Here is a 16,943-nt window from a genome sequence, read left to right as displayed (position 1 = left end):
TCTTGAGCCACCACTGTTGGGGTCTCATGTACAGCAGGCAAAGAGGTATCCCGTTGGACACAGCTGCTATTAGACCCAGCAGTCACTGAAACTGCTTGACAGTGGGTGACTGGCTTCATTCTCTTGACTGCAGAGAGGATCAACTCGATCTGAGCAGGGGACAGACATGCCTGAATCATGGTCGAATGCTACACCATGCCCAGATAAGTTGTTCTCTGTAATGGAGAAAGCTCACTTTTCTTGGTGTTTAGTCTTAACCCCAGCTCTTTCATGTTACTGAGACAGATATCTCAATGCCGGACCGCTACCTGCTCTTCATGAGCTAATATCAACTAATCGATATCAAAATAATAACCAGAGCCTGCACAGGACCAACCAGAGTGGGGGTCACCCCACTGAACCGAGGCAGGGGAGAACCAAACTGGATTCTGTAGCCTCTCTCTACAGTGCGCATGACCCATTGAGAAATTTTTAACATTAGTTTCCACGCTGCTAAATAGTCTACTAAGGGAATCAGTCTCACAAAACTGGACTCTGGTGCACTTAGAGCGGCTAGCTTGGTGGCCTGAAGTGGCGAGCCATCAGAGGACGGCAGTACCAGCTGCTCTAGAGACCTCCATGGAGGTTGCAATCCTCTTAGCACCACTACATTTCCAGGTGGTAACTGAGAGAAGCGTTAGCCGGAGACCGATATGCCCTGGAACACTGGCAGGGTTGTCAGACTGATCTCCTGAGGGCATTAAGGAGAGATGGGCACCGTGTCATGCGGTGTGCACTGCTCTTCCCCAGAGGGAGCTGGCCCTCAGAAGTCCTAGGCCTGAGGCATCAGGATGTTTTAGATGAAGACAATCCAGTGAGAAGGATGGTCCGCAGAACCGCCTTCTGCTAGAAGCCTTCAGCAGGGGAGTGCCACTCTGAATCTAGACTCTGCGGAGTACAAGAAGAGATGCCCCCAGAACGAGGAGCTGGAACACGGTAGGTTGGGACTGCTCCCACCCAGCAGCCCCTGCTGACTCCCTCAGCCTCCTCAGAGGAAGAGAGGTAAATATGTGCTCTCACTCAAGAAAGTTTTATCCGAAAAGCCCCTGTATATCTAACTTCTCATAGTCAGATAAATACTTCATTTTATTCCTCAGAATGAAATCCAATGAAACAACCAAACTAGAGTCCTTGGAGCGTACCTGGGGAGAGTGGAGCACTTAACTGTGGGAAAAGCACAATCCGCCCATCGAGAGCCGACTGCGTGAGCTCCACTCCCCATTAATGCAGCTCATTATAATATTAGGCATAATATTCTTGTGTAACTGATGCTTGTGCAACTGGTGAGTTTTTCGAAGGCCTCCGTATCAATCTCCTTGGAGAAAGGTGAAGCATCGTGCCCTCTACCTGGGGGGAAGGACCACAGCGCAGGGTTCCGAAACCCCAAAAGCGGACGCCAGATCTGCTGGTTAAGGAAAAAGATAGGGACTCGCCCATCTACATTCCCTCCGCCGGATCCATATGCAAAACCCACGAGCACAGCCGCTGCTCCCTCCTCAAAGAGAGCCCTCTGAGAGCGAAGCAAGGCAGTAAGAAAAGGCATGCAATGAAGGCAGTCAACTCCCTTGAGAGCTGACTCTGCGTGCCTCCTTCCCAAGCAGACAACACACAAACGGTGTGTGTCCCCACCCGAAATATAGCACGGGCAGGGAGGAGCACACAGCCTGAAAGCCGCCTGCTCGCCCAAATGCTTCTTTCGACTGAAGCTTAGACATAATGGAGCTTATAAGTGGGCAAACAACACTAAATAAGGCTCAGAAACAGATAGCTACTGACACACACACAAAGCTCTTGCAGAATGACAGAAAGCTGACGTTGGCTCCACCGCACGTGCCTTTAAACTTCCTGGTCGTTATGTCATCCCGCTCATGATGTTTTGCCCATCCATTGGACTGATTACAAATCTGATTCATAGAGTGGTCATGCTGAAGGCATTTTTGCAATTAATTTCAGTAATTAATGTGTCCCAGTAAAGACATAGAAATTACAAGCTACATATGACTGCTCATTTACAAATCAGTCAAAAACTATGAACCATAATACAATATTTTTCTCAGCCCTTGGAGTTTTCCAAAAAAAAAAAGAATTTTCCCATTATTTCATATATTTCTATTGTCAACCAAACCAACAAACCACACTGAGAGATTTACGGCGGTTATGTCAACTGGGTCTCTTTGAACAAGACGGAGTGGGTGTGTTAAATGTGCCATACATGTGGGCATCCAACACGAGAGAGCTTCATCTCCCACAGAACCCCTCCTGTATGTATGTGCATCACCCTCCAGACAATTACAACGCAAGATCTGTGTGAAACAAGGGCACCATTTATGTCCCATCATCCCACATGAACACTCCTTCATAAATCTATTTCTCGTGTTTGAAAGGTGTCAGACGTGACCTGACTCATATTCAGAGACAGACAATATACCAGATAAAAGGACGCCACCACAAAATCTGAAACCCTAAACCATGGCAGAAATAGCTTATTCATCCCGCTGACTGGCCACAGCTTAAGACATGTAAAACAACCTGAGAATATATCTACATTATTTATTTTAGTCTTAGTTACACATATCTGTCAGCATCTGTCTTCGCCAAGACTGACAAGCACAGCAAAAAAGCAACAAGTGTCCTGTGAGCTCTCTCTTCAGACTTCGTTTACTGTGAATGTGTGGCTACATCTGTATCTTCATCAAGTTTATGAAGCCATGAAAGTCATAAAGGCAATCTTTAGTGTTGCTCTGGTATGGGAAAGCACTGTTGTCTTTGGACAAGGGTTTTCTACCATGTTGGTTTATTAGCTAACCAAAAGACAACAACATGCTGCCAAAAACAGGTTTGAAGAGTTGAAAAAGTGGGCCTGTGTGCAGACTATGTATGATGAGTGGCCCCACATATATTTATCTCATATACAAAAGTTGTGAGTCATTTTCCACTGAGACTGCTTTTGTTCATTGATTTGTTTATACGTAGAACTTATTTTTCAGTGGAAATACTCCCAGAATAAAAGGAGACTTTGGGTCGGCAACTGTTATATATAATTTTCCGGATAACTAATGTCAGATTTGTGTAACCCTTCGTAAACAATGTTATGTCTTCTATGTCAGCAAATGCACTGGTTCATTTTACTTCCAACAGTTCAAGCTGTTCAAATAAAAGAAAAAAAATAACTATGATTTCCATCTAGTGGTAAAAAGCAGACATTTCCAAAGTCAAACTCTAATATAATAATAATAATAACAATAAAATGTAACATAAACTAATAAAATATAATTTTATACAACGTTTTATACTATAATTATTAATAATCTTGAGATGATGAGGTTTTAAAAACATGCTACACATTAAACTAACAAAAATGTACAGGTACTGATCAATTTCATATATGTTGGCCTATAGGACAAAATGGACAAATACAATATTTATATATATATATATATATATATATATATATATATATATATATATATATATATATATATATATATTGTTAATGAAACTAGAGAAACTGCACAAGCTCTGATAACCAGTCACAAAATGACTCAGCCAATGGCTGGATTAACATACAATATTGTAATATCATTTATCTCTATATATCATCAGGAGCCATTAGTATTATTTTTGTGTAGCCTGTATATGCTTTTTTGTTTCTCAAAGCTATGTTAGCCACTGACTTGCATTTTATGAATCACCAGAGTAAATTAACAGCGAATTTTAATACTTGAGTAAACCATACATTTAAATTAAAGTTGAGCACACAAAAAATTCTAAAATTCTAAACTAAAATTCACAGGGTTGGAATGAGTGTATCAGTTACTTTTAACAAAACTGAACTTTACTATAACCTTGTGAGGTTTAAAAAAATAAAAGTTATACGAAATCATGTTGTACCATAGCCACTGCTAAAAATTGTAATATTTCAAGTAAACGATAAAAAGGAAAAATAGAGAAGAACAGAATTAAGAAGTTCCCCTCAGTTTTCCCTGATTCTGTGATATATTAAAAATTAATTTCACTTCAGTTTCACAGAATTGCCAGAGGAGCAAGACAATTAGAGCAGCACAGCAGCTGATTCCCTCAAGTGCCCAGACAATATGTTCAGAAAACAGCCTGAGCAGCACCTCCACTGAATGCATGATAAATTGAGAACAATAAAGAAAGAAAAAAACCGTGTGCTGAAGACATCAGGTACAAGGTTTATTCATTAGCATAATTAAACTCGCTTGAATTGAGTTAATTTCTCTACAGAGTATTTAGCAAGGTGGGGAGAGGGTTCAAACATAATTACACCAGAATTTCTCCAGAGAGAGAAGGGCATGGGTGACTGATGGGCTCAAATGATTCTCACAGTAATGCCGCACATATGTGAATGCTTTTTTATTGCAGACAGGAGCGGAGGCTCGATGAGGAAGTTTAGAACAGAACAATTGACAAAAATACATTTTGATAAATGCTGCGCTGATCTCCACCACTAGAGGTCAGTATAAGAACATGCGAAATTCAGATCATTTGAAATGGCAATGAAAGGGACAGAATTAATACCGAATACATAACTAGACCCTATGGGGGTAAACAAGCAATCACATGATATTCCATACTGAATCTCACATTACCAGAGATTTATAAAGTAGATTTTACTTTTCTTGAACACATAGAATTCATGACTGGTGTATGTCTAAGTGCTGTCAATTGGTCTGTATTAATATTAAATATAAAAAGTTTGGAATAATTATGATTTTATTTAGTTTTGTTTGTTTTTTTAAATAAAGGAAGTCTGAAAAATTATCAGAACAGTTAATACATTAGAAAAAAATACTTTAATTTTATTCAGTAAGGATGCATTAAATTGATCAAAAGTGACAGTAAATTCATTTATAATGTTAGAAAAATGTTCTACTTCATTTACATTTTCTTCTTTGTAACTTTCTATTCATCAAAGTATCCTGGAAAGAAAGTGTCATGGTTGCAACAAAAATATGAAGCAGCACAACTGTTTTCAACATTGATAATAATAATAAATGTTTTATGGATAATGTGACACTTAAGACTAGAGTAATGGCTGAAAATGATGGATGGAAATTCAGCTTTGCCATCACATGAATAAATTAGATTTTACAATATATTCATATATAAAACAAATATTTTACATTGCAATAAATACAGCATACCAGACATTAAAAAGTAACATTAAAACATTTAGAAATATTAATTATTCCAAACTTTGGACCGCTAGTGTATAACAAACGTTTCTACAATACTGTATCTTAAACTGAATGAGCAGGGTAAAAGCTCCAATGTTTTCTATGTTCAGATGATCTTTTAGTAAGAATAATATTGTTTCTAGCAGAATCAAAAGGGATTAATTAGCCACATGATAGTGGCTGTGACCTTTACAGCTCTCTGTGATGATGCTGTAATGAGACTGGAGTCAAACTGTATAGTCTGCTTTAGGTCAGGAGGGATCACAGATCCAAAGATGTAGTGTCTCACTCCCGTCTCTGTGACTCTCTCCCATCTGTTCTCTGTTTGTCTGAGTTCCTCTGACAGGGTGTTCAGTATGAGTGATGAGCCCAGGTCACTACTATACACCAGGAACTCCATCAGTCTGCAACTACTGAGAGCAGTTCATCTCAGAACCACATATCCTTATCTCTCTCTCTCTCTCATACTGAATCAATAAGTCTATGATCATTTGGATTAAAAAATGATTCTTATGGCTTTTTGTCTACACAGAAAATGTTACAACATCTCTGCAAATCATATACAATATCTATTTAAAGCACCAGAACAAGGGTTCCACAGTGAGAGGAGTGCATGCTTCCTACTGAGCAGAAAATAGATATTTATAAATTTATTTATTTTAATAGTTTACATTTATAAATTTTATATTTATATAAGATATTTATTTTATTAAAATAAAATGTTAATTATTTTTTCATTATTAAAATTGTAAGTAAAAGAAACATAATATTTCTTTAGATCACTGACAATATATAAGTCAATAAGCTTATGTTAAGAATAAAATAAACAAAATGAAGCAAAAGGCAAATAACGTTTGTTTTTTTAAATGTCATACTAATAACTTAATTCATAACATTTTCTAGTCACACATATTTTATAGTTATGTATTTATATTCTCTGTGTGCAAATATATAGCTATTTAAGGGGGGGGGGGGTCATCGTATTTGACACTGGCATTAACATTTTTGAAAACCTTGTCTTTTGCACATTATGACAAATATAGTAAGTATACATAATATGCACAGTATAGATAATAGACTATATTCTTCTGAAAAAAAAATACTTCTAGTATAGTAGTATATAGTATTCTAAACATAGCCATAGAGATCTTCTTTTGCAGTTACTGGGTTATTGGGAGTCTGCTAAGGGGTTAAAGAGGCTTTCTAGCAGGCACTCAAGTGAGCTTCTTTAGTATTGGTAAGTGCAATTGGAAAGTTTCAGGGAGCCCTACAACATACTCTCTCGGTCAAAGAAGTCAAACTCAACTTAATTAAGTGGGAGTTTTAATGAGCAATAACTAATAGTTAGAGAAAAGACGCATGGGATGATGGAGAACAGAAAGACTTTGTTGAAATATCACTAAAGTATTCCCATCCCAAATTCCCATCTCTGCATGCCCTCGCTGCTGCTGCCTCAGAGCACACAAAATCTCATTATCTCCCAGCATCCTTTGCAGGAGAAAGCCCCAGTGCAGCAGTTAAGCTCACCAGGTCTTGGCTAACAGACACACACAACCCGGGGCACACCGCGTCCCACAAAAATAACAAAACAAAATCAGCCCCAGACAGGTCTCTGTTATTGAGTGTCAGAAGGCAAACTCTTTACCCTCACATACAAAACTAGAACTCAACTGGCACTTGATGAAAAGCTTCTTTAGTGCCACTTTCGGGAACGCTGATGCGGTTATTTAAAGGGATAGCTTGCTCAGAAAAGAAAGTTCTGTCATCATTTCCTCTCCCTCATGCTGTTCCAAAGCAGTATGTGGAACACAAAAGTAGATGCTTTAGCATTTGTATGTTGCATACAATGAGAGTGGAAAGTGACCAGGAAAAAAGTTTCCAGTGACCAGGATTGTGCAAGTTTCCTGAAGCCATGCGATAGCTTTGTGGCAAACAAACAGTTTTAAAGGTGTTATATAGAGCGTACACGCTGCTTATTAAACAAAGGGACGCACAGCAGCACACAAACATGCTAAATATAAAAAATTTAAGGATTGCAATGCATAAGATTATTTTTGTAGGCTAAATATATATATATATATATATATATATATATATATATATATATATACTGTATATATACAGTACAGATCAAAAGTTTGGACTCATTCAAAGACTTTTCTTTATTTTCATGACTATGAAAAATGTAGAGTCACACTGAAAGTATCAAGGGCTATTTGACCAAGAAGGAGAGTGATGGGGTGCTGCACCAGATGACCTGGCCTCCACCATCACCGGACCTGAACCCAGTCGAGATGGTTTAGTGGTGAGCTGGACCGCAGACTGAAGGCAAAAGGGCCAACAAGTGCTAAGCATCTCTCGGGGGAACTCCTTCAAGACTGTTGGAAGACCATTTCAGGTGATCTATTTGCTAGAGCAGCTCTGTTTCATCTCGCAGATGCGTTCTGTCTTTGCGATTGCCATATTCTGCCATGTAAATAGCTAATCCGTCATGGCATGAGCGCAACTGGCTCTTAAAGGGAATGGAAGATGAGACTGATTGGTTTATTGCACGTTACACCCAAAAAACACCCATTACTCATTAAAAGAATAGAACAACCCATTTAGACCATGCGCCTGGGCGTGCCAAAAGTTTTTCTGTCGTTAAAATAGCAAAAGTGGATTTGGACACGCCCTGAGTGCACCTGCGCAGTGCGCTTTACACTTTGCGTTTAGATCGTCAAACTAGGGCCCCTAGTATCGAAAATAGTAGCGTGAACTTAACACAAAATATCTCCTTTTTTGTCCCATATAAGACAAAATGAAGGTTTCGAAACAAAAGGAGACCAAGTGATGTCAGAGTGTTGATATTTGGGTGAACTATTTAAAACAAAAGAATACTTATTACATAAATATTATGATTAATGTGCTGTATTGTGCTTTTTTGGGGGGGGGGGGGGTCCGTTTGATGAATACAATAGGAATTATGTACAACTTTATATTTAAGTTAATAATTATCTCAAATATTTTTTTAAATATGGTACTGCCAAATATACTGAAAAACATTTATTATTATTTAAAGGTATACTCTACCCCAAAATGAAAATTGTGTCATTAATCACTTACCCCCATGTCATTCCAAACCTGTAAAAGCTTTGTTCATCTTTGGAACACAATTTAAGATATTTTGGATGAAAACCGGGAGGCTTGTGACTGTCCCATACACTGTAAAATCCGACAAGTTAACTTAACTCAAACCGTTTGAGTAAACAGATATCCTTAAGTTATGTTAACGCAAACCGTTTGAGGAAACCGGTTGCCTTAAACCGTTTAAGTTGAAAAAAACTAACAGTTATGAGTACTCTGAACTTAATTCAGTTGAGTTCACTGAAAGAAGATATACATTGCAATTAAGTAATTAAGTGATTGATTGAGTGATAATTGAGTTTAGTGATGAACACCTGCTGTTAACAAACATAATTACTGAAGAAAAGAGAGAAAGGAACTACAGCTGACTTCAGACACAGCCTCACTCAAACCTGACAAGTTATGTTAACTCAAACCGTTTGAGGAAATCGGTTGCCTTAAACCATTTAAGTTGAAAAAACTAACAGTTATGAGTACTCTGAACTTAATTCAGTTGAGTTCACTGAAAGAAGATGTACATTGCAATTAAGTAATTAAGTGATTAACTAAGGGCTGATTGAGCATTAGTGATGAACAGCTGCTGTTAACAAACAGAATCACTGAAGAAAAGAGAAACACAAGAACTACTACAACTGACTTCAGACACAGCCTTAGATGAAATCAACTGAAATAAAATACATGAAATCTCTTCAAGATCTGATTAAACAACCCCACAAACAGCATCACAAGCTCCACTTATTAATAACCAGACTGACTTTATTTCTGTCAGACGTCTACAGAAGATCTTATTGAGAATGAACTAAGGTTTAGATGTTGATTTATTGTTTCATTTGAAGTAACCATGTTAGAGATCAGTGTTTGCTTTAGTTGGGCTCTTGACCCTTGACTTCTGTCTTCGTGTTTTCTCTGGCTGTTATAACCGTGTGTTTCTAAAACACTTTTGTTGTAATTCAAAAGCCCAGAAGAAATGCCATCAGGTGTTAACCTGTACCTAGGCATAGGATGTGGTACTTTATATTGGCGATGGTAATCATCAATTATTGAACTGTACGGAGTCTAATCTCTGATGAAATAGGTATTGTGTAATTTGATTCATTATAGTAAAAGTTATTTTAAGAGCCAGTGGTTCTGTGATAATCAGTTAATCTGAATGACTTTTCAAATAGTGTGGTCTTCTACGGTGTCAAACAGTCACACAAAGACATCAATAATCAGAATATGAACCTCAACAATGGTGACCATAAAAAAACATGCTGCAATGCATGCTGGGTACCACTGTAGTACAAAACTCATCCATGGCTCCCAGCATACTCTGCAGCATTTTTTTAACTGATTATCACAGAACCACTGCCTCTTAGAATCACTTTTACTATAATCAATCAAATTACACAATGCCTATTTCATCAGAGATTAGACTCCGTACAGTTCAATAATTGATGATTACCATCGCCAATATAAAGTACAACATCCTACGCCTAGGTACAGGTTAACACCTGATGGCATTTCTTCTGGGCTTTTGAGTTACAACAAATGTGTTTTAGAAACACACGGTTATAACAGCCAGAGAAAACACAAAGACAGAAGTCAAGGGTCAAGAGCCCAACTAAAGCAAACACTGATCTCTAACATGGTTACTTCAAATGAACAATAAATCAACATCTAAACCTTAGTTCATTCTCAATAAGATCTTCTGTAGACGTCTAACAGAAATAAAGTCAGTCTGGTTATTAATAAGTGGAGTTGGTGATGCTGTTTGTGGGGTTGTTTAATCAGATCTTGAGTGATTTAATGTATTTTATTTCAGTTGATTTCATCTAAGGCTATGTCTGAAGTCAGTTGTAGTAGTTCTTGTGTTTCTCTTTTCTTCTGTGATTCTGTTTGTTAACAGCAGCTGTTCATCACTAATACTCAATCAGCACTCATTTAATCACTTAATTACTTGAATGCAAAGTTTTAAAACTTACATGGTTTAAATCAAGGCAATCTGTTTACTCAAACGGTTTGAGTTAAGTTAACTTGTTGGGTTTTACAGTGTAGACTGCCAAATAAGCTACACTGTCAAGGTCCAGAAAAGTATAAAAAGCATAATCAGAATAGTTCATCTGCCGTGAGCCAGGACTCGAAGTGCAACAGCGCTAAATGTCGGTGCTCTGCTCACAAGGCTACAGTATCAATGCTGACCCTAAAATACAATTTATACAACTAAAATGCAATAATTACAAAAACTAAATATTGCCCTTTCTATTTAAACTTGTAAATCATGTATTGACAACCATGGCAAACTTTAACATCTAAAAATTCAGCTTTGCATCACAGAAATAAATGATAATTTAAAGTATAATACATTTTAAAACAATTATTTTAAATTGTAATAAAATATATCACAATATTACATTTTTTTCTGTATTTTTGATCAAATGCATATATATATATATATATTTTAGTTTTAGTTTTAATTGTATTGTGAAAATACTGTATGTGTAACTATTTAATAGTTATTATAGTTTGACTTAAAAACAACAAGACTGATATCATGTAGTATACGTAGATTATATTACAGTACATTAATCTGAATTTATCAACAACAACAATTTATGTGTTTGCATAGCTGGAAAAAACTTTGTGCAAGATCACTTTCATCACACCAAGTGTTTATGGTTGACATGGTATTTTAGTCTTATGTTTGCCATTCTATAATTCACAATAAAGTACATATTACAAGATTTTATAACTAATATATTATATACTACACGTGAACTCCAACTCATGAAAGTATGAAATCTTTTGAGTAAGAGTGCAGATATGAGGAGATACTCTTTAGATGATGCTGAATGTTCTTTAGCAATCAAAAGGCATTCCTGAAATAATTTGCAGACTGCAGATGATGCTTCAAAATCAGTGGTGATATCAGCCACAAACATGTAATTGTGTTTGGGTATGCGTGAGAATATGATTGCTTGTAGATTATGTGCTTATGAGGAGGAACAGTGAGAAACAAGCTAAAGTGATATTTGTCTGCATGTGTGTTCACTCATTACCTAGCAGCTCCATGGCATCATCCTCATCTTCCATCTCGTCTTCAGTGACTGAGGGGGCCGAGTCAGGCATGGAGTCAAACGAGTCCTGAGACAACATGGCTGCCAGAAGTTTCTTGTGATTCTGTTGTTGTTGTTTTAAGCCTTTACCCTTTGTCTCCATTTTCAGGCTGCAGACAGAGAGAAAGGGGAAACTGAATATAGCTTTAACATCTAGAACAGTGGTTCCTTTCATAGCTTAATTTTAAAAAGTTTAAAGGGGACATTGGATGCCCATTTTCCACAAGTTGGTATGATTCTTTAGGGTCTTCATTAAATGTTTGTAACATACTTTGGTTAAAATTCCTCAATGGTCGTGTAAATGAACATGCTTTTAACCTGATCAAAAACAGCTCTGTTCACAATGTCCCATTTCGGTGCATGTCTCTTTAAATGATATCGAGCCACTGCTCACCCCACATCTCTCTTCTGTGAATTTGCTGCCTTGGACTCTGTATATGGCTCTGAAGAGGTCTTATTCAAATATCTAGCAATCTACGTAGAAACGGGCTGCCAATTGAAATAGTTCGCTGGTGATTAAGATTAAGATTAAAACAGCCCATAAGAAACATGTTCTCACACCAGAAACCAAAGTAAATCCAAAAATAGCTAAAATAGTTACAATTTCATCTGATGTCTTCTTCAGTTTCTTTCTTTAATTGGAATAATTATCATAATTTAATAAAAACACACTAAATTGTGATATTTCAATTATTATAATATTAAAAAACAACATAAAATTGCCCAAAAAAATTGAGTGAAGAATAGAAAATACTCCACTCATGTCATGTTCACCACCTATTAAGAATTCAGACAGGAAGTGGCAAGGGATGCTGTATAGAGATACATTATTCTTCTTGTAATATTTAAATATTTGCATAACATTTACACACTCTTTCTTCTATATATATATGTTTTTATACATCAGAATGTCTCATAGCAGGTGCGTCCTTCATACTGAATGGGTTTCAGCTCACTTTCATCATAGAGATCTACAACATAACATATATAATATTTAATTCTGAATTTAAACAAACCACTTGTGCAGTCCTACATCTATATGAATATATAAACATGAGAACAAATTTGATTATGTCCTTTTATCTATAATCTTTAATTAATAAAAAATAGCCAGAAAATAGGGTTCGCTCCTGGTCAAGAAATACCAGATCAATTATTAAATTTTGAGCAAATTAGTGGAGAAATAAATTGAATGAATAATGAACATATGGCGCACTTCACGTCTACACTGGCAAAATTATTCCCATGTCGATAAAAATAGTCTTCAGAGGTTTAATTTGATTGTTATCTTATTGGAATGATATTATTCACAGATAATCGAAAGGTTAAAGCCAAAGCAGAGCTGTTTTAATATCCTTAGATGAGCATTACTATGCTAATGGCTATGCTAATACTGCACATCTCTCTACTATGAATCATTAAAGCCCTTTTCACCTTTTTTCCCTAATTGGGTGTCACTCAGCCAATTCTCAACTCTCCAGTAATGTACTACAGTGTCAGCAATGCGGAGACACATGTCCCGGTGCTCATAAACATTTACATACTGTTTTCATTTTCACTGTATTCTGCACTTGAATGGGATTATTTTGTAGGCCTTTTGTCCTATTTCACAGAAGACAAGGATCAAGACAATATAACCTGGATCAAGACAATATTGTACAAGCCAGATTTGAACCTGAAATTCCAACATGAGCACTATGGCTCAATAAATAATAGGTCACAGGTATTTTTGTGGACATTTTTTCAGGTTCTCAGATAACTGTGTATATACCAAGGTATATTAATATAGTAAAATGTTAATCATTCAGTACCTTGGTTCTGTCCAAATTTCTTAGACCACTAGCGAAGACTAAGTACATTATACATTATGTATTTTTCTAATTTAATGCCACTGTTTTCCAATACAAAGTATCATTAATGACCTTGAAATATAAATCAGAATCTTTAATATTTCTTGCTCATTTTGTGTCATAAAGTTCCCATGTTTTCGCTTTTGTACAATCCCAAAACCTACATAGGTGATAGAACAAAAAAAGAGATAAATAGAAATATTTCCATGCTTTTACATTTTTTCCATGGGCGGATCTACAGGGGGGCACTCTAGAGCCTTGCCCCCCCAGCTGCCCCCCTAACTTTAATGATCCAAAAACTGTACTTACAAAAACAACCCACCACTATGTCCAATACATTTGCCAAAAGTGAACAATTTAATTTTTTATTTTAAATGTATTATTCGCCCTTCCCCCCTGCCCCTCAAATACTTAGTTACGTCCCTGATTCAAACGTGCAGAGCGGCGTTCGCTCAGTCTGGCTCATACACACAGCGAGTCTGCTTCGGTATGAAGTGAGTTTCCCCAGGTGTAGTTTAAACACACGTTTAACTTAAAGTTACATTTGTAATGAATGTATTGTATGCTAAAGACGATTCAGCATCAGCAAAAACAGCGAGTCTATTACGTTAGGCAAAATCAGTGGTCAAATCGCTCCCTCGTGATTTGTAAGAGCACTCTTCTCTTTGATTAGCCTGATTTTGATTTTAGTAAAGACAAGAACAGCTTAATAAAAAATCTAAAATATTGAGGGGCAGCGCTAGGGCAGGGCTAATGGGGCTTAAGCCCCGGAAGTTTTTAGTAAAGCCCCGAATATTTTGTTAAATTGTCTTTCTCACAGAGCAAAACAATTCATCAGAAAAACAAATGTGAATAAGATTACAGCGGCCGCGATTAACTAATCATGAACAGTGCATATTACATTTTTATTTATATTTTTCCCTTTGCATTAAAGGTACTTTTGACGTGCTTTTTGCAACGTTGAGTATTGTAGCCAATCACAGACATGTCTGTTGATCACATCGGCCAATCAGAGGCGTTTAAATGAGTCGCTGTGCTGAAGATGTGTTTTGCGCGAGCTCACCGAGTTCACGTTCGCAAACCTGTCATTATTATTGGCAATAAACTTAAGATGCAGATAAGAGATTCACTTGATATTATTATTGATGCTGCTCTGATGCACTACATTACGCAACGCTCTGTTTGTTGTTAGGAAGACTAAAAGTTCAGCGGTCTAGCTCATCAATGTCAAAATTATTAAATAAGTTAACAAATGCCTGGTAAAATGTAGGTAGATAATTTAATATTTGACTGTTTTACAATAGAAAAGTTCAACTTTTTTTATTTATTTATTAAATTTTGCCTTTTTGAATTGAAAATATGCTATAATTTCCTTGATTCATTTATGTAAATTAAAAATAAAATATTAGTTGCAAATAGTTACAATTATTTCACTTATACAACAAGCCTGTCTTTTTCTTTATTCCCTTAAATCGCTTTAATAATTAATTAATTACTTTAAATAAAATACCCAACTTTAGTTTGGGCTGTTACGTTACAACACACAATACAGTGCCAGTTAGGAGATCGATCATTTGATTAGCTAAGCCTAAGCAGTCCTATTAAATCCAATTCCTCTCAGATATCACAGCAATGAAACCAGGACATGTACCCCTGCCACCCTGCCAAGACCTCTTGCCACCCCTTTGTCCCCCCATGCAAAATTTTCTAGATCCGCCACTGATTCTTTCGTAAAAAAAGTTGCATTCCCAGTAAAATTTGCATCAGCTCACAACACTTTAATGTTCTCTCGCAAAACATTTGCACTCTCTCACAAAACTGTTACTGTACATTCCCTCAAAAACTTTACATTCGCTTACAAAAAATCTGTGTTTTGCCGTAAAACCTCTTCATTCCACTGGCTGACAAAACCTTATTTCCTCTCATCTTGTTCCCTTAGGAACACCTTTTGATTTCCAGGTTTAAATTAGATTTTTAATGCCACATTTTCAATTTGAACCAACTGATGAAAAATCTGAAAACAAATGTTATTAATTCTGTGAACAGAGAGCTGTATGAATCAATCACTCCATTAAACCTCTGTGGCACTACAATAATTGTTTCATGCATAGAAGAGCCAAAAAAAATAAATACATAAATAAACAGTGGCATTTCACATTAATACAAATGTTAGTGACAACTCCAGCTCAGTTTGGCTTAATTACACAGAGGTGCAATTAGTGACCTGATTTATCCTGTCATTTCAAAGCACTTTTGTAATTTTGTAATTTTTGTAATTTTGGAAATTTTGTAAACAGAATGAAGTGAAGCACAGTTGATACAAATAATGATTTAGGAACAAGCTGAAACTCAGATGGGGTCTGACCGAGGTTCAAATCTTTAGACTGTTTCAAACAATGAATCTGAGGCTGGGCTACCAAAATAAAATAAAAGTGAGAACATATTGCTTCAGATGAATGCAATTCAAGGAAACTGTGTAAACCCTCGCGTGGGAGACATGAAGCCTTGTTAGACAGAACTAAAGTTGTACTGCTGCCGCATTCCTGTGGGATGAGAAACTCTCCACAACGTCCTCCTGGCAGAACTGATTGTATCCACAGAATCATTCGCTGCTTCAAAAAAAGAAAAACAAGACCACAAAACCAAAGCTGAGAATGAAGTAATATGGAATAAAAGAATAACCATGATGTAAATAGGTTGAAATTGCACAGACCACAAGGGCCATCATGAGTAAACTGATTGTAAATGTGAAAGCCATCAATTAGGAATGGAGAAAGGATGGATGGTGACCTGGAAAGGTTAATCAAACAAAACTAATTGGTCAGTATAATAAGAATGACGCATGCCATTCTTGTTGCTGACAGAAACCTTAATATGACTCAAAACACACAGCAAATCTGTGATTTAAGTACGAATGATTTGGGAAGTGTTATGTAGTAAGTGGGGAGTGTGGTGAATGCAGAAACACTGATTGATCGTGGGTCAGCTGCTGGTTTAGTAAATGTAGCTTTTACAGATGGCAGAGATACACAATACTCATAATCAGTGTACTCTCTGTCTCCCCTCTTGCATTTGCATATATTATGGATACTTTATTTACATAAGACAAGCAAATATTCTAAAACCTAATTTTCCTGAACTTATTATTTTGTAGCCAGGTTTTCTTACCTTCCCTCCAACAAGGCTTAGATTGAGCATCCATAAATATACATTAACATTAATAATTGCAATCACTTGTAATCAATGGATAAAAGGGAATATAATTAGTGCTATTATGGTGTTTCAGTAATAAATAAATAAACAAACTCTGACACTGATAATCAATAATAATAATTATATATATATATATATATATATATATATTTTTATTATTATTATTTTTTTTTTTTTTACTGCGCTGATAATTGCAATTGATTTGTGATTGAGTTACCTAATGAATAAAAGGGAAGAAAGTGCTGTTTCAGTCATGATCTACTTTTGAATCAGAATTAAAATTGCTTAAGAAAATGATTCAGTGACACAAAAATACATTGGTTTCCACCAACTGGTTTAATGATGCAAAGTAAAAAAAAAATAATAAAAAAAATAGAATCAATAGATTTAAGTCATTGGATGAATCAAAATAAAAGAAA

The 16,943-nt window shown here is 36.2% G+C and overlaps 1 protein-coding gene across 1 annotated transcript in view; it reads right to left on the bottom strand.

The window, feature by feature from the left end:
- Positions 1-16,943, bottom strand: part of LOC132124212 (uncharacterized protein C8orf34 homolog) — a 106,671-nt gene that overhangs the window by 62,498 nt on the left and 27,230 nt on the right. The window contains exon 7 of the mRNA XM_059535123.1: positions 11,405-11,571. Coding sequence (XP_059391106.1) covers positions 11,405-11,571 — 167 coding nt within the window. The remainder of the gene's footprint in view (positions 1-11,404; positions 11,572-16,943) is intronic.

The sequence above is a fragment of the Carassius carassius genome, chromosome 42 (genome assembly GCF_963082965.1).
Source record: "Carassius carassius chromosome 42, fCarCar2.1, whole genome shotgun sequence".
Taxonomy (NCBI): Eukaryota; Metazoa; Chordata; class Actinopteri; order Cypriniformes; family Cyprinidae; genus Carassius; species Carassius carassius.
Note: the sequence above shows the minus strand (reverse complement) of the source record. Positions and strands in the feature narration are given on the sequence as shown.